Below are 27,928 nucleotides of genomic sequence, written 5' to 3' on the forward strand. Positions count from 1 at the left end.
CTCATTTGCCCACTAATTGATCAATAAGAATTATGAATGTTTTTACTCATCAATAATTTAATAAAGTTTAATTTTTATGAAGAATAAAACGTAATTTAATTTAGCTTATGGAAATATTTCATTAAATATAATGCAAGAGCCTTTCCGCCAGCAATCAGCCTTCCGTCTACCAAGACACAGCCTTTAAGTACCCAGTCTACAGCCATCCCATTTTAACGCTTGGCTATTGGATTCCAAGTTCCGTGATCTCAGTGTCCAGTGGTCAGCCACAGGATGACTACTGAGTATTCGATGTATTACAATGAAATAAAGTCATAATAATGTAGATATTTAAAGGTGCTTGATTTAACGACTTACATTGCATTTGAAAATAAAAAAAAAACTTGAAACCTATGCTCAGCCTCTATCGGCTGGCCTCTCGGTCCACGATCCCTTTAAAATTACTGCCTCAAACCCAGTAATCAGCCAGGGTTTACTTTAATATGGATTTATATTAATTTTCCACTTCTTCCAGACAAATGAAGTATTAATTACGTGAAGCAGAGTACATGCTTCTAAAAAAATATCACAATTCGGCTGCCGACGTTTGATCAAAATACCATGTGACGCTCCAAAAAATGGCGCATATGACATATCCCTTCATGTCAGAAGGCAGCACTTCTTTGAAGTAGTGTTGTGGTTTATGCTAAACAATTCTTTTAAAAATTAAGTTACTTTTCAATTCATACTTTATTAATCTATAATAACACCTACTTTTGGCACACTGGTGCATGGCTGAGCACTGATGCATTTACCTTATACGTTTGACTAATTTATTACCCTTTAAACTCGAGTACCAATCTCCTTTTCTGAGTAACGACCCACTACGAAATATGATTTAGTTAAAGTCTTTGTTTGTTGTTTAAAATTTCTCGTGAGAATATTTTGCTTCTATTCCATTAAACTTACGGAATTAATTTATTAGTTATATACATACTATTTACTAGTATTTTGATTAATATTGGAACATAATAATTGAAGTTTTTAGTTTATGAAAATGATATGGACCGATTATTTGTGCCAATTATTTTTATATGTTAACTAGATCTGCTAGTGCGTCTAGTTACAGAGCCTTGGTAATATATACCTTTTGTAGCATGTTACAAAGTTGGCTTTTCAATGACTGTCTTACATATGAGGTTTTGTAAATAATTAGTGCCAATAATTAGTGGATGGGTCCAATCAAGCGCAGCCCAAACACTATGTTTTATTTAATGAACGTCGAGTGTTGACATCTAGCCACAGGGTTGATTTGATTTACATTACATTACCAATTGCGTTGTACGAGTACATGGTTTGAATGGTCGTTGCAAGCTGTTGATACGGAATATTGAAATGCATTCCATGTGGAAGTGGACTTTGCGTATGCAGGAATATAAATGGCGTAGTAGTAGTAGACGTTTTATTAAAAGTAGTAGGTAATACAAATATTTTGGTAATACCTTGACTTAGGTTTTGGGTAATACTATCTCAATCTCTCGAATTATCTACATCTTTGGACTTAAAGTACCTAGAACGGCAAAGTCTCTGCAAACTTTTTGACCGGGTCACAAGAGGATTGGAAGATTTGTGAGCCTTCTAGATCAACTAGTATAAGCTCTTGGATTGTGCAAAGTAGTTATTGAAAGTTAAAAAAAGAAAAAAACTCTACTTATATCTTATTTCATTGTGTTCCTGTTGGCTTGTCTTTATCATTAATAAATAAATAATATTTACTTAGCAAAGCTTGTACTATGGGTACTAGGCGACGGTATACATACTTAAATACATAAATACATACTTATATACATAGAAAACACCCATGACTCAGGAACAAATACCCGTGCTCATCACACAAATAAAAGCCCGGGATTCGAACCCTGGAGCATCAGCTTCATAGGCAGGGTCACTACCCACTAGGCCAGGCAGGTCGTTAATATGTATACCTAATTATAGCTTCTGCGCGTGACATCGTCTGCGCATAATTAGTAGTAATATAATATACCGCTTCAATAAAAAAAACTATTCCCTCCTTCTTTTTGCCTCCATAAGATTAATTATTTTAAGATTTCCGGGATGAAAACAATTCTATGTCCTTCCTCGGAACTTAAAATCTCTCCATACGAAATTTCATCTAACTCAGTTCATCGGTTAATGTGTGCCTTTGCCCCTCTATAACAGACAGACTAGACGTTTACTTTCGCATTCATAGTATTAGTATGGATTTAAGTAAACCCTCGCTCTCATATGTTTCAATCCTCAACGATTCTCCAAATCGATATAGTCTCGGCTCAAATCCACGGCGATAAATCTTGAAACCTACTCCCATTTGTACCCACATTATGAAAACATCACGCATTCCCGCGAAGATTACAAATGCCTGATTAGGACCAACATTTTGCTAACGCGAAACATGTAAGGTTGCCGAAATTACATTCTTTACCAGGTAGCTGTTTCACATTCAGAGTATTAAAAGCTTAAATGACAAGGCCATATGGGTAATATTCAACTGACAGGATCGATAAGGTATGGCAAAGGTTCAATTGCGTAATAACAGCTGTAGGTTGATAAAAAAATAATAAGGATTTCTTTTTATTGAGCGCTTTGGATACTTTCTTTATAATATGTGATAGAAGTATATATTTTGATGTTGAGATATTGTTGGATTGTCTACTTGTCCTCATAGTAGTATAGTTGCCTAGGTACCTTTTTTACAAGCTTTTATTTAACTCTCAACGTAACTATGTGTGTACGGGTTAAATTTTGCAAGACAAATTTGACCCACTTCCCGGTTTCCGATGAAGCTGAAGATTTGCATACATATGTAAGTCGGGTGACTATGCATTATTATGGTACCATCGAGCTAATCTGATGATGGAGACATTAGGTGGCCATAGGAACTCTGTGATAAAACAACGCAACCTAATTGTGTTTGGGGTTTTAGAATCGGCTCGATGAGTATTAATTAGTTGCCCGTGGAAAGAAAAGTACAGTCAGCGATAAAAGCTTATATAAAAAATGATTTTTTGCTAACAATTATTTTGTCTAGCAGAAGATGACTGACATTGTATTTGCCCCTAAATCATGTTTCCTTTACAAATTTTTTTTATTGCTCACCAATATGAAAAGAACATAATGACATACAAATTAAACACACAACTTAGACTATGGTAGACAACGGGCGGTCTTATCGCTAGAGATAACTCTCTACTCTAAGGTTGTCTGGAAGAGATAACTCTCTTCCAGACAACCTTAGGGTAATGGAGATGGAGACAAGGTAAAAAAACAAGTAATGTGAGTAGGTGATGCAGTGAGTGATAGAAGTTGAGAACCCAGTGTTAATATCATAATAATCTCATATGTACTAAAGGTTATAGAATTTTCATCCTAAACGCCAACTAGTAAATGGTACCTATTGTTTAGATTGACATAGTTGATGACGATGAACTCGTCTCTACGATTTCTTTCTCATAAAGATGAGTTATTAAAAGCCATACTGTCTTTTGACTTTAATGCTGCATTCTTCACCGTATATTACGCTATTATTTTTATTACAAGTATTAAAACTTGAACAGAAGCATAACGAAGTTAGTCTTTGGACGCAGATATACATAGATACATCTTAGAATACTTTTCTAAGGACCGATATACATCCAATTAATTATACAATCCTGCTTGCTTCCTATTCCTATGTATTCATTTCAATAATTTTGTAGCTAAAAATCGTAAAAACAAATTTTACTGCAGATATTGGATTTGGATTTCATATTCTATACCAAACGATTTTCTAGAAGGCGGTTTCGATATTATAATATGTATAACTATCTCGACAGGCCAGGTGTCGTCTAACCGCAGCTTCGGGCCGTATGCGGGTCTTTCGAGGTATACTTGTGGTTGCGGCTTTTCTGTTTTCCAGAAATCGACCACTTTGGAACTCTAAATAAATGCTCTTCGCAGTTTTAGAAATTGATGATTTCTATTGATTTTTACTACGTGTGGCTTTTATTCTTAAAATGTTGACCCATGGTGTAGGATAATGTAAAAGAAGTCTTAGAATCCACGCATACCTAAATGCAACACTTGTTTGCGGTGAACCTAACATCAGCGTTTGACGTCGATTTACATGCTTACCTATTGTCCCCCGATTCTCATGCGCAAACCATCAGGCTGATTCTCGAAACTTATTCTTTTGTGTGAACGTACAAAGAATTTTAATGTTTCCGCTTGAACTTGCTGTTACACAATAGAATTGCGTAACGTTTTGATCCCATTTTGATCGTTTTTCTCAAGAAGCCGCAAAACCTAGGATTTATGAAGGTGCGGTTGAACTAGTAAAACGAGGGATTGTCTAAGGTCCAGACCAGTTTTACGCTTATTACATCCAATTTTGCCCACGATTTATCGTAAAAAAACTTCTTAGGCATTATTTCAATGAAGTAGAATATTTTATAAGTAAAATCTTTTACCAGTTTTAATAAGATTGAGTCTTTGTAGTAAAAACAATTTTAGACTAATTACACAACTAATGTGGTAGAAAAACAGAAAAGTAGCTTAAATGAATGGGCTGAATTTTAAAACCGCCATGTCTGTCGTATTATCATTACACGAATTACCTACATTAATTGTTCCATGTAACCTATACCTACAACTTAATGACGATTATAATGACAATCTAAAGTCTCTATTATACGTACATTTTAAGGGTTCCTTTGACAAACGGAACGTTATGGAATCACCTGTAGACTTCTGTCTGTCTTTTAAAGGGTTTTCTTCAGATTACCTAATAGCAATTTATATACAGTTAGGGATACATCATACAAAAGAGGACATATTTGTTATTATCTCTTTGAAATACTCAGACGTCTTATGTGGTGGCTAACACTTCATCCTCCAAGACCCAAAAGCACCAGGCATATAAATAGTACTATCAAGAGTAGAGTGCAGTATGAAATAGGTACCTAGAACAAATTGTAAACCATAGAGATTTTTCATTACATTTATAGAAAAATAATGGGGTACAAAAAAGATAATATTTATTACATATCATTGAAACATAATTTCCTTTATTTATCTTTCTTCTTAAGTTAGGCTTTTTACAATAAAGTCCAGTGTTTTGAGTATAAAGTCCAGAGAAGTGAATTTTCCAGTTCACTCTTCCTTTTTTTTTAAATTTATTATTAAATCATGACATCTATTTCAATCCATAATTTATATTAATTTATTGTTAATTTCAAAATAAACATGTAATGCCGGGCCTAGTGTTACTTAAATATGTATTAGTAGGTACACAAGTTCACCCGCCAACCTAAAAGCGCATGGTACCATTAATCTTGATAGTTGTGCAGTATGAAATACCTACAGCAAACTGGTTTAGCAGAGATTCGCAGATTTACGCCTCACGTCCGTTCCCACGATTCAATGCCGATCTTTTTATATCATATCCTCTGTAATTTAAGATTCTATACCAGTTTAATTACCATCGTAATTGTCTGCTATTGTCTAATTGGTTATCCTTATTGATTGAGTGTTTGATTTATTAAACTGATGATTGTTAGGCGGCTTCGATGTTTTAGTCTTTTATTCTAGCAAGTATCGTCATAAATAAGACGAATAATGCCTAGAACTAAAGGAAAAGTGGAAACTGTCTTGCTCGAGGCTCGATAGTTCAGTTACTAGAGAGGCGGAGTCGCGAGTCTTGGCTCAGACAGTAAATTTTTCACTCTTCTTTAATTCCCAAGGATCGTTTGTAGAAGCTCCTACCAAAATACAAAATTAATTTAACTAGAAGTTTTGTTAAGGCTTCAGCAATATTATTCCGGTTTTTAAACCAAACCATCATTCAGAAAAGGAAACAAGGGCTCCAAGGGCAATAGTTTAATAGTCCGTAAAGGGTCCTTATCACAAAAGCTACGGAAAGCAACTGAACTATTTGCCCTTTCCTATCTGTTCCTATGCAAATTGATTGGATTGGAAGTTTCCAAACCGATAACCACGTGACTCTTATTACGGTTGGTTAAATTACTATTTACTACAATTTTAAGGGAGAACAGTAAGAAGAAGGGATGGACGAAAATTAGGTTGACACTTTTCGATATCAATATTGGTAACAATATGACCCTAAGATGATACTGCCAGTCGTTAAAGTACTGCTATTTTTTTTAGCTACCCAGATCAAAACATGAAATATTACATTAACTGAAGTTAGAGAGTTAAGGACCAAATATAATCATAAGTTGAGTCTCGAATGTTACTTTTAATCACCCTTGTGGCTGATCCCTTGTGTTTATAACAGGATCCCCATTCTATTTTGCTGCACAGCCGACGTCTATTAAAAACTCGTATCACTCATCGCTTACCCATTAGTTAAACATAACATGACTATTTTAAGAGCCTGCCAGGCGAGGTATTCTGATAACTCTTCCCATTTTACTTATTTGTATAAAAGCTTCGAGAATAGTTTATGAATGAGACAAATAACTATATTTTGCGTAATAAGAATTAAATATCTCTAAAGCCTCATTTAGACGTTGCGAGAACTCGCATGCGAGTTGTATTACATTGTGGAATTCGATTGGTCGGCTGAATTGGATGTAACCTCAATAGTTCGCAATATAACTAAAATCGCATGCGAGTCCGCGCGCCGTCTAAAAGAGCCTTAAATGAACCTGAAAAACTTCATTTGTCTGTATTTCTTGTTGATTTTACCTATTTGTAAGCTTTCCCTTAAGTCTCAATAAATAAATAAATATTATAGGACATTATTACACAAATTGACTAAGTCCCACAGTAAGTTCAATAAGGCTTGTGTTGAGGGTACTTAGACAACGATATATATATAATATATAAATATTTATACTTAAATACATAGAAAACACCCACGACTCAGGAACAAATATCCATGCTCGTCACACGAATAAATGCCCTTACCAGGATTTGAACCCGGAACCATCGGCTTCATAGGCAGGGTCACTACCCACTAGGCCAGACCGGTCTGCGATGTTGTGGTCAACAACGCAGAAAAGTGAGACTATGACAACAATAAATACCTCGGTCTATCGGGCCTATTGAAAGCTGTGTACGACTATTGCGTTTCGGTCTTCCGCATTACTACTGAATGCTTTATTCTTAGTCTGAGGCCTATACATATATATCGAACAGGAGGTCGACAGGGCAAGATAAAATTCTTCACCCCAACTGACATTTGGTATCATTATTACAAACGCCAGGTGCCCGACATGTGGCACGTGCGTAGACATCTGCGGGCAAAAAAAAATACCTTTATCTTTATTGCACACTTGCACATCTGCCTATTTCAACATCATCTGCCGCTACCGAAGGTATTCTTTTTTATCTAAGCGATTCGAATACAAAAAGGATAGAGGTCGGTTTGGGATAATTTCTTCGATACCCAAATCACGGATTACTTAAGCATTTTAAGAAACATAAAAACAATTTATACCACGTCGGTGGTAAATAAAGTTACCATCCGCCCGATGGTAAGCGGTCACCGTAGCCTATAGACTTCTGCAACTCAAAGGATGTTACATGCGCGTTGCGGACCCTTTAAAAAACTTAAGAAAATTTACTTTTGAAGAAATTTTTTGAACTATTAATATGTTGCCTGAAGTTTTAAGACGATGCATTGTAAATTTTGGCGTCAGGTACCTTGATTTATCTCGGCAATTACAAAACTCATGAAAGTATTGTTTGGTGAACTGGTACGACGAACGCATGGCATCGACTTCATTTCTGTAGTTGCCATTACACGATTGGTTCACTTTCAAAAATTTTTAGAACTATTAATATGTTGCCTGAAGTTTTAATACGATGCATTGTAAATTTTGGCGTCAGGTACCTTGATTTATCTCGGCAATTACAAAACTCATAAAAGTATTGTTTGGTGAACTGGTACGACGAACGCATGGCATCGACTTCATTTCTGTAGTTGCCATTACACGATTGGTTCACTTTCAAAAATGCCTCTTTTTAAACAAACATTTTCATTGTACAGGGTGCAGGGATCGATTCAAGCATCTAATTTTTTTTATGTAGATTAGTCTAAACACACACTTCAATTCTGTAGTTGTGATTTTTCAATTGATGCCTGTTTTTCTTTTACTTGAAACTGTAAAACCCGTTTTGCAACATACGATTCGAGAAGCGAGCAAGCAAGCGCCACATTTTTAGATTTTATTGTTTAACGAGGTATCGAGGTAAGCGTTGGTGGCCTAGCGGTAAGAGCGTGCGACTTGCAATCCGGAGGTCGCGGGTTCGATTCGAACCCCGGCTCGTACCAGTGAGTTTTTCGGAACTTATGTACGAAATATCATTTGATATTATACTAGTCGCTTTTCGGTGAAGGAAAACATCGTGAGGAAACCGGATCAATCCCAACAAGGCCTAGTTTACCCTCTGGGTTGGAAGGTCAGATGGCAGTCGCTTTCGTAAAAACTAGTGCCTATGGCAAATCTTGGGATTAGTTGTCAAGCGGACCCCAGGCTCCCATGAGCCGTGGCAAAATGCCGGGACAACGCGAGGAAGAAGAAGAACGACGTATCGAGATAGAGGTAATTTTAAGTACCAGTTTGTTCCTCGGAATTTGAAATCAAAAGTAAAGTAAAATTATTCAGGACCCTTAAATCATTGCGCTTACCACGACTGCCGTACTTGATTCGGGACCGTGTTTTTTTTCGCGCCTGGCTTATCTGCTGCATTAAGTATTCTGCGCCCAAATGCTTTGCTTTTATTACTTGCGGGTTCGAAATGTTCAGACTCGTCTCTGAAACTTTTGTTTGCATCGCGATCAATTGCGGACGCTTAATCGACGTTTCCGTATCTTTTATTGAGTTTCCAAATACTAATAAACTTGGACCAGAAATAAAATTCTGTTTTCCTTTTATCCCGTTTTGCCATTAGCTGTGGTCGGGTGTTTTATAAATAATAAAGTGTGCTTTAACTTTGTTAGGAATTTAATATTACTTTTAAGGCACAAATCTTAAGTTGGAGTCGGGGGATTAAAGATAGGGCAAGTAAATGGACGTCCTTCGAGCTGCCCGTTTTTCTTGTGGAATAGTCATTTTAACTTTCGGGATCACGTGCAAGTGTCGTAAATTATGCATTAATGCTAGTATTCCAGGTGAAGCTAAGTTTTAATATATTTTTCTTTAATGACATATGTTTTTTTACAAACATGCATGCATATACTCTCTAGAATAACGTTTTCCTTCTATTCCTGACTAAACGGTGGCTTTAGGTAAAAAGGAGTTAACTATAACCACTCATGTGCTTGATATTTTTCAGTGACTTCTATTATTATAATAAAATAAGGGTGATAGCTGGCAACTACAGTCGCCAAAAGCATGTGAGTGGATGATGGATTAAATGTTCAACATATCATATGTTACCAAAAGACAGGCCGTGAAAAATGCTGTTCAACTTATATAAGAATAATCATAAATAACTAGGGTAAGATCAGTGGGAGGAAACTAGGTCTTTCAGGCGTTGTCGACTCCGTTCGAGTCAGCGTTGCTAGTTGCTATGAGCAATTATTAGGGTTGACGAAACTAGACGTTCCTTTGCGTGCACAACCACAGATAAGGTAAATTGCAAGTTCACAACCCTAAATAGCCGAAAGGGATATTGCCATGCATTTATTTATTTTGTGGTAAGAGTAGTAAGGCTGAGTTTTGAAAGTCAGCGCTGTATTTTTAAGACAGCTTGTTTCACGGTAATCAGATCAACTTGATATCGGTCTCAAGATAATTCAATGTAATTTGATAAAAACACAGTTACCTACCAAAAACTTGTTTATTTTTGTAATCTTGTTTCTAATAACTGATTTTTTACTACAATATGAATCTGAAATTAGCTCAAATTCTAGACTAAACACTAATTACTTATTTTAGCGCATAACCCCTCATTTTATTCATGAAATTTTACAAGCCTCATCATCATGATTTGAGGCTAATGCCTGCGGCTGTAATCAGCCGCGGGTGGGCCTTAGCCTGGTCAAGCAGATCTCTCCAGTCCGATCTATTCGAGGCTTTCCTTTTCCAACATGTCACTCCTAAGGCCCTGATGCCCATTACAAGCCTGAATTAGAGTTAATTTATGTGATTATCCCCCTTCTTACAAATAAATAAGTCAAAGTGACAGATTAAGACAAAAGATTAATAGCTTAGCGCGTAGCTTGTAGCGCGTTTATGAATAACGCCATTAGTAATATTTGTTCTATTATTCTAGTCACTTGTGAGCTGTTAATCATTATAAAACTGGTTTTGCGTTAACCAAAATGTACGAGTATCATATTAAAATAATCTTGGAATGCGGTTGTTTATGACCTTGGAGTTGAGAGCACTTTTATAATAGATATCGAGAGCAATTAATTATTGAAGTGTTTCATTTATTAAATAAACAAACAATTTCAAGAGCTGTCGTCTGACAGTCAATCAGCGATTGATTGTTCTTTATTTTTCTAAAAGAAAAAAATACTGAAGATGCCCCGTTAAGTATCTGTGTAAAAAGAACTGGAATTGATACAGTGTTTTTTGATTAAATTAAGTTAGTTCCATATATTTGTCAATAGAATTTGTATTTCGTTTTAACCTCAAAAAATAGGGTCATACGTTATATATGTCCAGTATTTTTAACGTTTTGGCAATAAGGGCTAGAGAAAGTAACTTAGCTTTAGATCATGTAATTCAGGTTTGACAAATCTGCGTCATCGTGGATTTTACGAACTATATACTACCACTTCACTGCACATTTATATTCAGAGTTTACGCCAAGAAAACTGTTCATACAGCAGAATTCAAATATTACCGAGTCCGGAAATGTACAGAACTCGTCTTCGCCGTCACCTGTCTAAGGGCTGGTTATATTTTAGCAACAGACTTCAATTTCCCGTGGAAATGTGAAATAACCTTCCAAATAGAAAACCTTACGAGCCATGAAAGTATATGGTCTATGAAAAGGAATATTTATGAATAAAACGAAAGGCCTGACGTAAAATGTTATGTTTATCATCATTGTATCGAGCGAAAGACTACCGCAGGGCAGGACACAGGCCGTCTTAAAATGCTGTCAGAAAAATCGGTCCCTTGCTACAAAGCTACACTTAAAAAATTAACGACATAAAACTGAGAACATAAACGCTTTTTAACATTGATTAGAAGACTGTTTAAATTGAAACAAATACCTTTACAAAATGAGAACCAATAGAGGAATGGACATACCAAGATTATTCATTTTTAGAACTTTTCCATCTAAAATGTTATGTATCTTTCAAATTTTCAATTACTTGTATATGTTTTTACATATTTTTATAGCGTAATTTATTTTCAGGATTGCCATGGACTAACGTTCGAAGACAGAGCCGTGGCCGATGAAGTGCAGAACGTCGAGCTGGTCTCCGGCTACCAGAATGACACACACACCACTGTCGAGTTCCGAAGGATGCTGGACACGTGTGACATACAGGACTTTGTTATTGGTGTAAGTATTTGTATCTCATTAAAAGCACAGCCATCTTATTGACAACGCAGGATTAACGTTTTCAATAGTTTCAAAAGCAAGTGATAAATATCATACCGATATAAAGAGTACTTACCAGACTAATTAGAGTAATTATCAGATATAAAAGTACTGACATGATAGGGGCAGACGCAGACCAAACAGAAGACAGCGAAACAAATTTGACGCATTTAAGTAATAGCGACGAGTGGTGAAATAGAGGGAAGGCGTTTTAATGTGTATGTGTGACACAATATACTTTAAGAAAAAAAAGCTAGAGGTGGCAAGGCTTATTGTGATGCATGTGTCTTATCGAACAATTTAATATCATCTTGTCTATGAATAACAAGATCAGCTAACCAAATTGAAGGAAGAGCAGAGTCATTAGCCCACCCCTCTGTTATACTTACATAGTTGATCATGCTCTGAATGCAAATCAGGCTTTCATCGTTATCTCCGAAGATTCACTTTGTCGGAGATGCTTAGGTAATTGCTTTATCAATCAGGCCTGGCAGTTAAATTTGAAAAACATTTTGTTTAGACGAAATATTTATTTTTGTATATTGGGTTTTATATATTACTATAGCTTTTGCCCGCGACTTCATCTGCGTGGAATGATAAAATAATTTAATGTGTGTTCTCTTGTACGACAGAAAAGGTTTAATCTTTATTTAATTTCAACAGGACGACACAATGCAAGTGCTCTGGGCGCTCGGCCCCGACGGCTCCGACGGAGAACTGCCGAAACACGTCAAAAGTGGCTCCAGGCCCCTCAGGCTGCTGCTGCCCGTGTCCAAACCGCAGACCATACCTTTGAGGCATTGGGATGTGCGGATAAATAATGTAAGTTCTCTTGATTTCTACCGACTTCAAACAGGAGGAGGTTCTCAATTAGCCGGGGTCTTTTATTATGTATGTTCCCTAATTATTCGAAGACCGTTGACCAATATGGAACATTTTGTTTGTCTGACTTCACAGTTGGTCGCATTGTAATCCGTCAGAATCTTATGCTGGCAGTGCTGATACCCTGGAGAAATCGAGCGAATCCTTCAAAAAATATTATAGGCATACACATACTTTTATTGATTTGGATATTTTTCATATAAGTTGTGGATTTGCCCTCGGAAATCACTACGCACCACCATATGATGACATGACTGTTTTGACTGATATCGATAGTTTTGTAAGTAGGTGTATTGTACTTACTCTCTTTATAAATAAGTCGGATCATTGAGTCAGTTCAGCGACCTCTAATGGCCCTAATTACTCTTTTGATTTGTTATGTTTTCCTTATTCGAGGAAACAAATAATAAAGTATGTTACTGTATACTTTATGTAAAAACAAAACCCTAGACGATTATAAACGTCTTTTGTTACACATTAATTACATTATATTGGTAGAAAAATGCTGTTCTAAATCCCTAAAGATTCCGTGTTTTTAAAATGTAAATTTACCCTTTAGTGTGCTAACTGAGAAGACGTTTGAGCTAGGCTTAATACTTGATCATCGGTGTCAATGTTTAATTTTTACCTACTTATTAATAATATTCTTGAAATTTGATTCCAGCTCACAATACCCCACGATATGGCAACTCTGTTCTGGTGCAAGATCTTCAAAGCACCCGACCTACCCATGAAGCACCACATAGTAGGCTACCAGCCTCTGATCGACAGCCGACCAATCAGAGACGGCGTCCCCATGTTAGAGAAAAATAGCCTCTCTCCCGTTCATCATATGGTCCTATACGAATGTGCTGAGGATCCCGATCAGCACTTGTGGAAAGAATGGGCCAATCAGGATGGCTTCTATGGGCCAAGTAGGCCTAGTGAATGGGCGACGTGTGTTACGCCGGTTGCTGCTTGGGCTATCGGGTCTAAAGGTAAGACATTTTAAAATATAATTTTTTTTTTCTATGTGCCCTTAAAAAGCCTGCGTTTATTATAAATGCGAAAGTTTGTATGACTATCTATTTGCCTTCTGTTGCAGTCTTGAATTTTTTTTTGGTCTATATTCCTTAATGAAAGAAAAAAAATCTATCGAACATTTTGTCACCCAAGAACAATAAGTGGAATTTGCATTATGCAATGTCATATTAATTCGCGGTTTTGCATAACATTTTCAAAATATTCAATTGTTTGTGGCGTTTAGTATAGAATAACGATTGACAAACCACAAAGCCATTGCATCCAGTGCGGTTTCCGGCATCACCAATCAGGTATTCCGACATTCAAATCCAAAACAGCTTAAACACCGTCAATGATACTATACGTAAGACCTTTTGGTCTGGAATACGAGTTAATGTGGTCGGAACAACGGACAGGGCTTCTATGATTTATTATTGGATGAAAGTTTGATAATCGGTCGATTTTTTTAATACTAAAACTATATTTTTGAATAAATGTACAGTCAGCAATACCTTAGCACCTTTGGATACATACTAAAGGAAAAGTTACTAAGGCCTTCATTGTCCAATAGGTACCTACTGTCGCGAATAATTCACAACTGACCTCGGGCCTGAAAACCTAGATTCTCTGATTGTAGCACCTATATTTAGGAAATCTATTTCTATTGCCTAATCTTTCGGATTGTAGGTATTTGATTCCCATTATGTTAAAATTCCTTTAAATGTTACCCCGATGACGAAGGATGAAGACTTCGAGAAATTAATATTGATCACTCCACCCGCATCTACTTTGCAAATCTAATTGTTCATAAACAACGTTAACAATCATTCAAGTGTCTTCAGTTCTCACCTCAAACATCATTGGATTTGCAACGTTCTTGCTTTGATTTAAGGTGTATATTAGTGGTAATTGAATGTTAATTCCAGGCGAATTCCTTCCGGAAAATGTCGGCATCCCGCTGGGCGAGAAAACGGGCGTGTCGTTCTACATGTTGGAGGTTCATTACGACAATCAGGCGCTGCATGAAGGTGGGTTCATTAATTGTTGTTTACAATACTAATTTGTCTTAGTGTTTAGTGTCAGACCGGCTTGCGTGACTTGCGTTCTAATCCATACTTGAAGTCGTGCTAGAATCGCTATATATATGGAGTCGCTCGCGAAAACCTAAGTCATGCATCGTGATATTAGGTCGTTCTTTTACATAAACTGCTATGATATCTGAAAATTCCTAGAAATTAGGTTTTTTTTTAATGTGCAGTTTTGATGAAACCTAGGAGAACTCGCGATTCGATACTAACCTAATATATTATGGCCTAAAGTCATTGGAATTCTTGAAAATAGATTGTAGTCACAAATCTACTTCAAATAAACCTATATTTCGCAGTTACCTAAGCTAATATAACTAGTTAAATTCTACACCATTCATTTTTCTTTTCAGTGTTAGACAACTCCGGCATAAGGATCCACTACACACCGGCCCTGCGAGCGCACGACGCGGCCCTCTTAGGGGCCGGAGTGGGGGTGTCCGCGCTCCATGTGATTCCGCCTAAACAGAAGCAGTACAGGACCGTTGGCATTTGTAGCCCCGAGTGTACTAATAGTGTAAGTAGTCATTTTTTATTAATGTTATTATAGTGATAAATGGACGAGATGGCACATAACCACGTAGACACTCCCTCACTAATAATTTGGTGCATTTTCATGTTTTTTTTTTATTAGGAAAAGGTAAGCTTTTGACCACAATTTCACCTGATGGTAAGTGCCGATTCAGTCTAGGATGGAACATGCTTACCTAAAAGATGTCTATTCACTCTCAATTTAAAAAGATCTAAATTATAGTGGACTGGGAATACATTTGCAGGAAGTGAATTCCACTCCTTAGCCGTTCGCATGATAAAGCTTAGTAGCGTAGCGTTTAGTGCGAATCAGCGGCAGAGTAACGACGTAAGGGTGAAACGCAAGTCCGCGTCTAGTCCCACGGTGGCAGAACGGAGATGGGGGGATTAGATTATGTAATCCCATCGCACACTCCCCGAAATGTATCGTGTAGAATACCGATAAATAGGATAGCTTTCTACGGTGTTCTAGGCTCTGCAGTCTAGCCTCTACCAAACTCGCATCTCCAATAAGCTTCCTAGCGCGTTTGTCTATTGAATCTAAGGCGGCTAGCTGATACTTGGCGAACCCATCCCAAAGTTGGCTGCAATACTCCATATACGACCGGACTTGTGGACTTGTAGGCTGTTTTTAAATCATGACCATTTTTTTGTGATGTACCCAGAACTTAATTTTAGATGCGTGTTAATAACTAATAATCCATTATCCAAAACAGTTTGAAAAATTTGCGCACATTTTCTGAAAATATTTTTCCCTTATTTCAGACCATGCCCGAAGAAGGAATTAACATCGTATCCGTCCTTCTCCATGCGCATGGAACTGCGAGGAAGATTTCATTGAAGCATGTCAGAGGAAATAACGAATTACCGAGAATATCAGAGGTTCGTATTTTACTAATTATGAATCATCAAAATTATCATTTACATTATAATGTAAAAAGTCTAAGGATAAAATTTAATTAGTCAAAATTAGTAGCCACTTTGTAAAACAAAACATCCCCACGGTGCGCCATCTATTAATAGAGTTACGAACGTTTGCCGCGCCATCTAGCGCATTAAACTCTCAACGCGAGGTCTGTAATGCGAAGAAAGCAAACAACGCAAAGGGAACAAACAACTTGCCTGGGATTTGCGTCACTAGATGGCAGTGAAATTAAATAGTGGCTATTTAATATTGTGTTAAGATGAAAATACTGTGGAGAACTACTCTTCTTACCATGCCTTGTTATTTGTAATAATACCGACAGCAATGACAAAAAAACGTTTATGTATTTTTTTATCAAGTGATAGAAATTAGTTGCGTTGCGACCTCTGTCGTGCGAAAGAAGCACTTTTTATTCCCGTCGTCAACAAAACATCTCTCTACAGTAGCTACATTTTAGTAGTACGTGGCGGTTTTTCTAGATGGCGCTTTTATAAACTATTTTATTTACAGGAAAACTCCTACGATGTCCGCTATCAACAATCCCGCATCGTGCCGGGAGGCAGAAGATTTTTGAAAGGGGACACTTTGATCACAGAGTGCACTTACGACAGTTCCAGCCGCGATAAGCCTATTTTAGGGGGTTACTCCGCATCACAGGTAAAGTTATTTTCGTAAGCTTTCACGTATCGAGATCCTTAATAACTTGAAACAAGGTTCAATATCGCGTGGCTTGTGTAAAGGTTAATACGCTATATCTGTGATGGATTTTAATGGACCCGGAATTCTTAATACTTGGAAAAGAAATAAAAACATATATTTTGTTGGTTTCCCAAGGGTTCACTGATATATTATTCTTAGGAAATTTGCTTGTACACACGTGTATACGTAAAGTAACCTAGCTATTTGTAAAGGAAGTATCATAGCTATTTATATATATAAAATAATATGGTAGTTCAAATGTTGTTAACTTGTTACAGTTTTTAAGGACTTACCGGTCTTATAGGGTCTTGCATGTTTTGGTCCATTAATTTTTGAACCAATATACTATTTCAGACACACTGCACTATTTTATAAATTGCATTGCCAAAAAAATTAACTATATTTATGATCCACGGACCGCTTGGGAAGGGGAAAACTGCATTCATTACTCATTAACTTAAATAATTCATGTTTTTAACAAGAATGACTAGCTACTGACATATTCGGTAATACTTCTTAAATGTCACTTGAGTGCATAAAGAAAAGTCAAATTAGATTTTTTTCTTCTAAATGAACACTCCTCCACACAGTTAGGTAATAGAAAGGAAGCTTAAAAAGAAGCTTAAAGTCCGCAGCAAGCTCGGTTCGCCACACAAACGTAATTACGCTCTCATTATAAAACCACTAGCCAGATTGCACTAAAACTTTGTACTTACAAATAGACCAGGATCTCTAGAACTGTGTCGTATGCATAATTATTAGACCGCATTTTGACTTCTGATCCCTGTAGTGGAGTTTCTAGGCCCTCGAAATTGAGCTACTAGTGAGCAAAGAAAAGTACACATGGGAATGACAGGTCCTCTCGGAAATGCTTTTTTTATTGTTTTAATTTGTGTTTTTATTGCCTACAGGAAATGTGCCTATCATTCGTGCTATACTACCCTCGCACGGAACTGGCAGGGTGTTACTCTATGACGCCAGTCAAAGAGTTTTTCGAAACATTTGGCGTTAGAGAGTTCTACGCACTCAGCATGACCGACGTTGAAAACATCTTCCTATCGTCTGGGTAAGTTGGACTTTATTTATAGCTGGTTAAAGTATAAAAAGGTAAAATTAATTTTGCCGGATTATCCTTCATATATGCCCCTATTAAAGTCACATTTTCGAGATAGCCAAAGTTATCAATAACACATAACGCTTTTGAACGCATTATTCATATGTCTACTCAAAAAAATTAAGCTTTATGCTTCATACCTAAGGTTTAAATCTGCATGTAGATATTTATTTATTTATTTTATTTTATTTATTCAGGATTACAACAGCTTATAATAATTACATGTGCAATTTTAAATTTTAAGTGTATAAAGCCAATTACAGTAATCCACAAGGTCAAATCTTGATATAAGTAAATAGTTAAGAAGGTAGTTACAGAATAGTAGGTATACATTAGTGAACATGATTGAGCACTTACTGAGACACAATTAGCTAAACAAATATATAAAAAGAACCTTTTTTTTTTACTCTGATTAATTATTGAATTGAATATTGAGGTAGGCAATACATTATAAAACAATATTTCAATATTATGTGTAAGCTAGGTCTAGAACCAGTACGGATATTTATGTCTACATATATATAGGAGTGTGTGTGTGTGTGTGTGTGTGTGTATGTAATTACATAATTTTAATTAGTTATATAATAAGTTGATTAAGATACCATGAGTAGAAACGCTCATTTATACCATAGCAAGTTACCGATACAATGCATTCTACTGATTACCCCGGCTAGCAGCTGATACAACCTTTATTATTTTAGATTTGAATAAGTGTTTGGATCCGAGAAACAAATCGATATCTTTGAACTTACTATTGTAAATTTTTGAGATGCGTGCAAAGACAGAGTTTTTACCATATTTGGTAGAATGGTAAGGTATGTTTAATAATGCTGTATGTCTTGTGCGACGTAAGGGTGTTCGTAGGGAAATGAAGTTAAGAATTTCAGAACAATCCAAACGTCCACGAATGATATCAAAAAGTAACCCCATATCCAGCAGGAGACGTCGATCCTCCAGCGAAAGTAAACCATAAGCTTTACATTTCTCCTTATACGAAGTATGCATAGCAATTTTCATACATTTGTAGTTCATATGTTTAACAAACTTTCTTTGTATGCGTTCAATGCGATCTTTATATATAGAGTAACATGGAGACCAAATAGGACTGGCATATTCAAGTATACTGCGAACATAAGCATTAAATACAACTTGTAACGTAAGTGGAGATCTAAAAGGACTACATGTGCGGATAACAAAGCCAAGATTACGGTAAGCTTTAGTCACAATTGTGTCTATGTGGCTTGAAAATAACATTTTGCTATCGAAGTAAACTCCTAAATCGCGAACTAAATACACCCTTTCTATTTGTACATTATTAAAATGATATGAGAATTCGATAGGGTTTTTTTTTCTGGTAAAACTTATTGTTTGGCATTTCTCGATACTAATATTTATTCTATTTGCAGTGTAATAATCCAATAGGCTATACAAGTCGTTTTGTAAAAGTTTACAATCATCGACTGACCGCACGCGTAGGAAAATCTTTTTATCATCCGCGTATAACAGATGTTTAGAGTGTTTTATTACTTGGCCTATGTCATAAATGTAGGCGTTGTAGAAAAGAGGGCCCAAGTGCGACCCTTGGGGCACCCCAGAGGGAATAGAAATATAGTTAGACCTGAATCCACCTACAACAACAGCTTGGGAACGATTACTTAGGTAAGAACTTACCCAACGAAGAAGGTCGCCGTGGATCCCTAGGTTATTTAACTTGTGGAGGAGGATGTCGTGATCTACACGATCAAATGCTTTTTCAAAATCCGTGTAGACCACGTCAACCTGACCGCCATTTTCCATTTCGGAAAGAACGAAATTGGAGAACAGAGCAAGATTGGTAACGGTAGAACGACCACGAAGAAAACCATGCTGAGAATCGGGGATACCGCGTTTTATAACGGGGCAAATTATATCGAAGATTAACTTTTCAAAGAGTTTACTAATAGAATTAAGAATCGATATAGGTCGGTAGTTAGTGATTAAAGATTTCGACCCTTTTTTATGAACGGGAACAATTTGAGCTTGTTTCCACTTTGTAGGGAATACACACTCCTTTAGTGATCTACGAAAGAGCAATGTAATAGGTAAGGCAAGACTTTTAGCACATGATGCCAAGAATATTGATGGTATGCCATCGCAGCCGGCACCCTTATCTTTGTTTAGTGAACTTAGTAACTTTAATACGACAGGTTCAGAGACGTTCACAGAGCTAACAATTTCATCATAATTATAAACCTGAATTGGGGAAAAACAGAACAAATAGGGGCAAAACCTTGTTTTCGACATAGCTCATATTGAGTGCTGGTGATCCAGTGGTAACGCATCCGGATTCCAAACTAAGTATATATCGTTAGGTTCGAACTCCGGTTCGTATCAATATTAGCAATACCTTGTAGCACATAACTACGAAACCACATTTTAAAGTTACTAGTTGCTCATTGGAGTAAAGTACAAACTAGTGCTTGCGTCAATATCAGCTTAGTCAATAACAATACCGTCGAGCTAACAATCGCGAGTGACCCGTTTCATTTATTGCCTGTTCGAGTTTCACGGAGGTTCTGTTACTAGCCTTTTGACCGCCAAAGACCTTAACTGACGCACCAGAGTACAGCCCAATATCAACCTTCGTGCATTGCGACAAGGTTCACGATGACGCACCGCACATGATAGGCGTGGCGTTCAAATGGATAAAACATCAGAATAGGTTGCCAAAGTGGTCACTACCGGGCACTCTTAGAATGCGACCGCGCTAAGATAAGGATAATCCACGAGAAAGATTTTCAACATGTCATTTTATTGCAGGAATTTGGAGAACCTGCCACCAAAGATTGAGTTTGACATAAGACAACACGCATCGGAATCAGAAGCTATGCAGGGCGATGACCAAGGTGTAGGACTCATGAGTGAGTATAAATTAGCGGTATTTAGCTTAGTTGTTTGGGATCCTGCCTGTGAAGCTGGTGACCATCAGCTCTGGGATTCGAACCCCAGTAAATACATTTAATTGTGTGATTTTGTTCCTTACTTATTTGTGTCTTATGTAATTTTGATGTACATAAATTCGATATCAATCAGTGATATCAACGCACCATGTAACATACTACATAACCTAAAACAGGACATTTTTTATGTTACCTATATCGCAAAGTGGTGGTAATGGTCCTTGAACATCGTTCAAACATGGCTCTTTTCACTCATACACCTTCTCAATATTACATTTACTTACTTACCTAAGGTACTGCAAAGCTAATTTATTAGTATTGATAGTAACCTAACAAAATATTAACCTAATCACCCACGGCTTCTTCTTTATTTGCCATGCCCTAACGGACGTCGGCGACCACCTTTGCCATCTCTCTTCTGCTCTTGGCCATTCTTGCCAGTATGGCTGCGTTATTCACGTTCGTCCATTTCTTAATATTGTCAAGCCAGATGAACCTCCTTCTTCCCCTTCCCGTCTTGCCATCAATTTTTCCTTCCAATATTAGTTGTAGTATATTATATTTGTCATTTCTGTATATATGTCTAAAATATGATATTTTCCTTTTTTTCACCGTAACCAAAACCTCCAACTTTTTCTCCATTCTTTTAAGTAGTTCCACATTCGTAATTCTGTCGGTCCAGGATATTTTTAGCATGCGACTATATAGCCACATTTCAAATGCGTCTATTTTTTTTTTACTTACGGCTAAAATTCCCAAATCACCTTTCCAGAGGAGCTGATAATCCGCGAGCCCGCCGAGTTTCAAAACAAGACGTTCCTAGCGCATCTCAACCAGATGCCGTGGTCCGAGTCGGTGCTGACCGAGCAGATTGAGAAGACGCTGTATAAGGGCATGCATATGACTTTCTGCAAGAAGAGGGATGATAATTGGGGAGCGGTATGTATTAACAAGATTTTATTTAAATTAAAGTATGGGCCAAAAATATGCGAATGGTCCTGAGACGTTCTAGTTTGAATGTTAGGCGCCATGTATGACGGTAAAAAATGCGTCAACAGAGGTATGAAATATCAAATAAACATTTGTACAGCTAAACATTTTAGCCCAACGACCCTACATCAAAACTGGACGTTTCGTCTTTGCCAATCTGTAGAGACACGAAATGGGAACTCGCGGCACGTTGGAATTACCGTCTTTTTCAGGATTATTCTCTTGAAGCTGCAACGTGGCATGACTTGAGGAGCTTGATTGATTCGGGCCTTGCCATACATCTAATACAATAAGACAATAACTAGGTACTTTGTCAACTAAAAACTAAAACATACTACGTTTTTTTAAATATTTTTTTCATTTCAGTTGGTCCTTTTTCATTTAGAATTTATAGAATTAACTCATATCTTTTTTTTAAGTTTGATAACCCACGTTTCGTCACCTATTTTGATAAGCTTAACTCGAAATTAATGTGGTTATGTACTTATCGGCGCGGAGCCAGATTACCGTACCAAACGCAGTAAGCTGTCTTGAGTAACGCGATTACTGAGGCCTCTGTTTGCATAAATAATATCTCACCTGCCGCTGTAGACCTGAGGGCTGTTATTCTTAGACGATCAAGTGTTGTTTCGGATCAACAATTGTGAACCATATTTTTTTTTAATCTAAGTAAGTTTTTTTTAACTAAATAGCCTTAACAGGTAGGATAGATTAAGAAATTAATGTAATATATTGGAAATAATTGTATATACCCGTATAACTGTATTTTCATGTACATGTACTTATCGCAAATAAATCTGAATACTAGGGTATATTCAATGATTTACAACATTTAATTTAGCACTTCCGCAATTATTTTCTATTTCACGAATATTGTTTTATCATTGTATCAGCGATATATATATATATATATAGCTGTTAAATTGAAATTATTTTTAGATTTTTACAACTCCTCAACAATAACCCTTTCGTCAACCCTCAGTTAATTTTAAATTGAAAGAAACCGTAAAACAATTTAGGCTAGGCTTTAAAATGAAAAAAAAGGTCTTTGTTAATTTACATTTGCGGCCATTTGTCTTTAAATTTCACTCGTAGCAAACCAAAAACATACCTACTTAATTTACACGTTGACCCGAACAGAAAGAGTTAACCAAGAATAATACTCCTCACACAACAAATTCAATTCTATATCAGTTTATTTTTTTCTAAAATCTTCCTATTTTACAGAATTATATGCAAACAATCATGGTGTTTCCTCAAAAAATATAGTTTCAGTAAAAATGTGATTTCCTTTTTTTTCAGCCAATACAAATACAGAACTACCCTGACTACGTGGAGCTGGTCAGCAACGAGGCTGCAGAGAAGTCATGTAACTACAAAAGCGTGTTACCCCAAAACTCCGTTACTAAATCCGCCAATAGCATAAGCAGTTCCTTAATATCCGCCATCTTGGCTGTATGTACGATCATAGTCACGCGGTAATGAAAAAAAAAACTGTATTGTTTAAAACACCGAGGCCAATGATTTGTTGTTTTTCGTTTTTGTTTATATGTACTTACCTACTGCAAAAAATCTGGATAAGACTTAAGCTAGAATAATCGCTTCTATAAAAAAATGGAACAGATATTTTTAACCGGAGGAACAAGGCACTACAAAGCAGACGTAAATAATACTTTGCTAAGTTTTTGACTAAGACAACTGATCCCTAAAGTTGGTACATATTAAATCTGTTACATTTTTATCAAGAAGTCGAGGCAGGTCAGTCTTTTGTGTACAATAAATTACCAATCTGTGAGATTTGGATGATTTTGTTTTACTCATACTACTACGATGTTAGTATTTATTTAATTTACGAACAACTTGTTTTCTAATATAATGATGTCAGTTTGTATGAAACATTTTTAGTTTCGACAAACGTGTGTTAAATTATTAAAAATAAATAGGAATTTATTCCGCATAGGAAGGCGGGATTTCTTAGCATGTTTTTGATGGAGTATATGTATGTGTGTGATTTTTGTACTTATGAGTTTTTGCTCATGGACACGTCGGCATGCGATTCAGTCTTACGTAAATTTACGTAAATACTTAGTTTTTTTAAGGCGAGTAACGATACCAAACGCTTGGTATTATTATATTAATCTATAGTTACACTTAGTGTTGCTTGGACGTTGATAGAACTTATCGATAATTCTGGAGACTTATTATTATGACTGATTTTTTATAAATTCCGTAGTTGCTTTATTCTTTGATAATAAAATAATGCATTTATGAAATAAGTTTTCAATTCTAAGGGTGGATTAAAAATTGCGAATGTTATTTTTGTTAGTGGTATAAAATTGTGTAATTTGCGTTCTATATTTTTTCATTATCTCATAAAATTTGTCACAGGAGGTAATAATATTTTGTACAACTAAATTTCATTTTTTAAATATTTTCTTAAATAAAATTTTTGGTTCCATCCGAATTGTAAATATTTAAATCAGATTGTCATGTCATGACTAGTTTTTCTCCTTGACAGTTTTACGACAGACCAATTAAAATAGAAGTTCCTATTAAAGTTTTGTTTGAGTGAATGAGTTGAAATCAGTAAGTACCAGTAGTGCATAATATTTACAAAAAAAAGAGGATAGTCGGGTCATACACATTCTATAGCAAACTCGTTCATGTATTTCTTTTAGACATCGCAAACTGAAAGGAATCTAAAGCTAATTTTTACGCGGCGCCTTTACAGGCGGGATAAATTTTTTCAGTACTCGAGACTCAAATATATCACGGGATAACCATGTACCAGAGTCGTTAACTTTTATTCTTTTGTCCACAGAAGTGACCTTTTTCTAAAATGTGTTTGACCCAGCACAGCAAATTGATTTAAGAAAATTGTTGTCTGTAACTTATATTTTTTGAATAAAGCAGTTCTTTTTTTCTGCGAAATATGTATTTCACTGTCAATCACTTAGGGCTGTGCATGTTAAATATCTATTTTAGATCTTATTTTACGACTAAGTTTAATAACGCAGACATAATTTGTAAAATCATTTTAAAAATGTAAAATATTTAAAAATGACATTAGGTCAACAATGCAATTATAAAAAAAAACAATGCAATTAAAAACTATTATACATAGTTGTAGAATTCTGTACCCAATGTACCCAAGAAATAAATAAGTAATGTTTTTTCATCACACTTGCCCAAAAAAGATCTTATTTCATGCAGGTGTACTGAAGGACAAAGGCCATGTGTTTCCACGGGAGTTATGCATTGAGAAAAAAACTAGCTTCTTTATTACGTCATTAATTCATACGAACCAAGTAGGTTATAACTAAAATACTTGAATAAAGTCAAGGTATAAATGAGTTTTACTTTTAAAATACTGATGTTCATAGTTTATTTATTTTTGATTATTTTTAAAATTATTATATTTGATTAATTGTATAGCCGTTAAAATATATTCACACAATTTTCAATCGTGGTTGAATGTCGGATGGATCAATGCCTTTGATGCCTTATATGCATATTTAAGAATTGTTTTGCTTAAAATTTTCTTTTTTTTTCTTTGCAAGTGTGATGAAAAACGTTGCGTGTAAGTATGAGGGTAAGAATATTGCAAATACGAGTCTTTGATTCTTTCCAGCTTGCTGTTGTGAATCTATAGACTCGTATACAATATTTCACTAACCCTCCTCGTTCCACAATGTACTATTGAGTCATACTGTGTAGTTGTATGCATTGCATTTTGCTATTATGTGTAATTATATCATCATAAGGTTAAGTAGTTTATAAGGTTTATTTATTTAAAAAGTCAATATATGTGTTTTATTACATTTAATTGAAGTTTCATTAATAATCATAAAAATAATCTGTTCCCATTAGAGTTCCGTAAAATGTTGTGATTGGAACAAAAAAAACATTTTATCTACACAACCTGGATAACCTACTGATCGATTTTACAAATGCGCACCCCGCCAAGTGTGTCCTTGCTGTTGTTGGTGTGTGTGTCTTCCCTTGGCAGCATGTGTAAGATTAAGATCATCATCAGAATTTGTATCAAAAGCGCTAACGCTGTGTACGAGACTTGGGAAACTAGAATTTTGTAGTCCAATATTAGAATTAGTTGCTCCGTTTGCGGTTCCAGTATTAGAATGAGTTCCAAAGTTAGAATTCAGAGGGCGAGTGTTCGCATTAGGTCCAACACTGCTATTTAGAGTTCTAGGATTAGAATTCAAAGTTCCAGAATTCGAATTCGTTCCAAAACGAGAATTCAGAGTTCCAGCATTAGAATTTTGTGTTCCAGTATTAAAATTCGGTATTTCCGCGAACTGACTAGGCCGCTGCGCGAAGGTCTGTGGGTTTTTCCTCTGTTCTTCCAGCGCCTTCCAGTTGAGGTACCAGAAGGGTTGTTTGTCTATGGGAAACTTGCTGATTCTGTCGACCAAGTCGCGGTCACCGTTGGCTTCTACGGGTAATCTTTCTGTGGTGCTGTCGCCTTCACCGAATCTGTAAATAGAAAAGGGTAAAATTGGGTTATGCAAATTTGCAGAGTAAATAAATCCAGTTTCGACTGTTTTGTGAACAATAATTTGTTACGTGATACTTTAAAAACATTTTTAGGGTTCTGTATCCAAAGGGACCGTGACCGTGATAGTTAGACAGTTAAAATTTTCACACATGATGTATTTCTGTTGCTGCTATTAGAACAAATAAAAACAGAATAAAATAAATATTTAAGGGGGCTCCCATACAACAAACGTAATTTTTTTGCCGTTTTTATAGACAATAGTACGGAACCCTTCATGCGCGAGTCCGACTAGCACGTGGCTGTTTTTTTTCGCACATATGTCCTTTGTATGACCCAAAATAAAACATCGTTATAGTTGTAGTTACTTAGTCAAAATAAAATGGGTACTTTAGCAGTTTCAGTCCTTAATAAATATGACTTCATAAAAAAATAATACTTCCGCCAGAAATTGTTAATGAGCTACTTATAGCACATACCTATTTAATAGATTATCTGCGTACAGAGTTTTCACTGTAAAACATCCGATGTTTGATAAAGAATCACGCTGTTCCTCTCTAGAGCATGAGACGCGTTATATGGTATCTTGCTCATTAGACTGTGTGTCTTGTCTCGGAGACAAGCGCTCTCAATTAATTTGAGTGAAATACTACTGCTTATTCCCATAGGTATAACAAAAAAGCGTAAAACCGTTAGTAAAAATAGACCCTCGAGCCATAAAAATGAACGCAAAGGCAAACTATCATGAAAGTAGATAGTAGGTATGTCCACTGGACATCATTTCTTGTATAAAAATATCCCCTCGTGACAAAGGAAAATTCTCGAATTTATGATAGAAAAAATTCATATATTCAGGATCTAGTGTCATTTTACCTTACTTTCTAAAAAAATGTGATTATCCCCGAATGAGGTAAAAAAGGTTTGTAAATTAAATTTTTCCATCTGTATTCGGATAACATCTTACAAACCTTAGTAACATGTGTGCTGTTATGGACGTTTAAAAGTTGCTTGATCTGGCCCGAGAATATAAATAATGGTTCCAACGAACATTTCTTCAACTAATCTCAACTCTATTAATTCCTTAATAAAGTTTATAATTCTTTGTCGTCCTTTTTTCAATATGATTCTATATTTTATCTTAGGTCATGTTATGACGCAAAAAGGCGACAGTCCAACGAAAAAAGTATCAAAATACATTATCTGTAAAGAACTTAGCTATCCTTTATTCAATAGTCGCAAAAGATAACCTTTCCAGATACGGCGATGTAGACGACAATATCAACATATTGAATAGGGATCAGATTATCGACCATGTATGTGAGACACCAACATAATTTTAGATTATGATATAGGTATAACGCATTTTCCTTAAGTCACAGAATAGGTAATAGTATTACCATAAGTGTCTTATTATTTCCTCAAAATTTGCAAAAATATAAGTATAAAACCTTTCCATTTCAACAATGATATACATGATTGATAGGGGTCATTGAATTATCGACTATGAGAGACCCTCGTACCTAAATACTTACCTTCTTTTGTGCCAACTCGATGCGGGCAACAAACAAATTCTGCAATTTCCTGATGTTCTGTGCGGTTGACGTTTTTGTAATATGGAACCTTAGTCTTATTTGCTTGAAGCCTCAAAGGAAAAGACTCAGATAGTTCTTTCTCGTGAACTAAGTTTGTCATGCAGTA

At 35.9% G+C, this 27,928-nt stretch overlaps 2 protein-coding genes across 4 annotated transcripts in view; one reads left to right on the forward strand and one right to left on the reverse strand.

Annotated features, from left to right (window-relative positions):
* Positions 1–25,538, forward strand: part of LOC133526352 (MOXD1 homolog 1-like) — a 122,347-nt gene extending 96,809 nt beyond the window's left edge. For all 3 annotated transcript variants that reach the window (XM_061862942.1, XM_061862939.1, XM_061862940.1), the window contains exons 3-13: positions 11,362–11,511; positions 12,214–12,372; positions 13,097–13,409; positions 14,361–14,462; positions 14,873–15,036; positions 15,816–15,932; positions 16,486–16,632; positions 17,586–17,740; positions 20,588–20,688; positions 21,500–21,666; positions 23,020–25,538. In XM_061862942.1, coding sequence (XP_061718926.1) covers positions 11,362–11,511; positions 12,214–12,372; positions 13,097–13,409; positions 14,361–14,462; positions 14,873–15,036; positions 15,816–15,932; positions 16,486–16,632; positions 17,586–17,740; positions 20,588–20,688; positions 21,500–21,666; positions 23,020–23,199 — 1,755 coding nt within the window. In that variant the 3' untranslated portion in view covers positions 23,200–25,538. The remainder of the gene's footprint in view (positions 1–11,361; positions 11,512–12,213; positions 12,373–13,096; positions 13,410–14,360; positions 14,463–14,872; positions 15,037–15,815; positions 15,933–16,485; positions 16,633–17,585; positions 17,741–20,587; positions 20,689–21,499; positions 21,667–23,019) is intronic.
* Positions 25,525–27,928, reverse strand: part of LOC133526632 (fatty acyl-CoA hydrolase precursor, medium chain) — a 38,918-nt gene continuing 36,514 nt past the window's right edge. Inside the window, exon 7 of the mRNA XM_061863324.1 lies at positions 25,525–26,211. Within this exon, the coding sequence (XP_061719308.1) occupies positions 25,662–26,211 (550 nt within the window). The 3' untranslated portion in view covers positions 25,525–25,661. The remainder of the gene's footprint in view (positions 26,212–27,928) is intronic.

This window comes from Cydia pomonella, chromosome 16, assembly GCF_033807575.1.
Source record: "Cydia pomonella isolate Wapato2018A chromosome 16, ilCydPomo1, whole genome shotgun sequence".
Taxonomy (NCBI): Eukaryota; Metazoa; Arthropoda; class Insecta; order Lepidoptera; family Tortricidae; genus Cydia; species Cydia pomonella.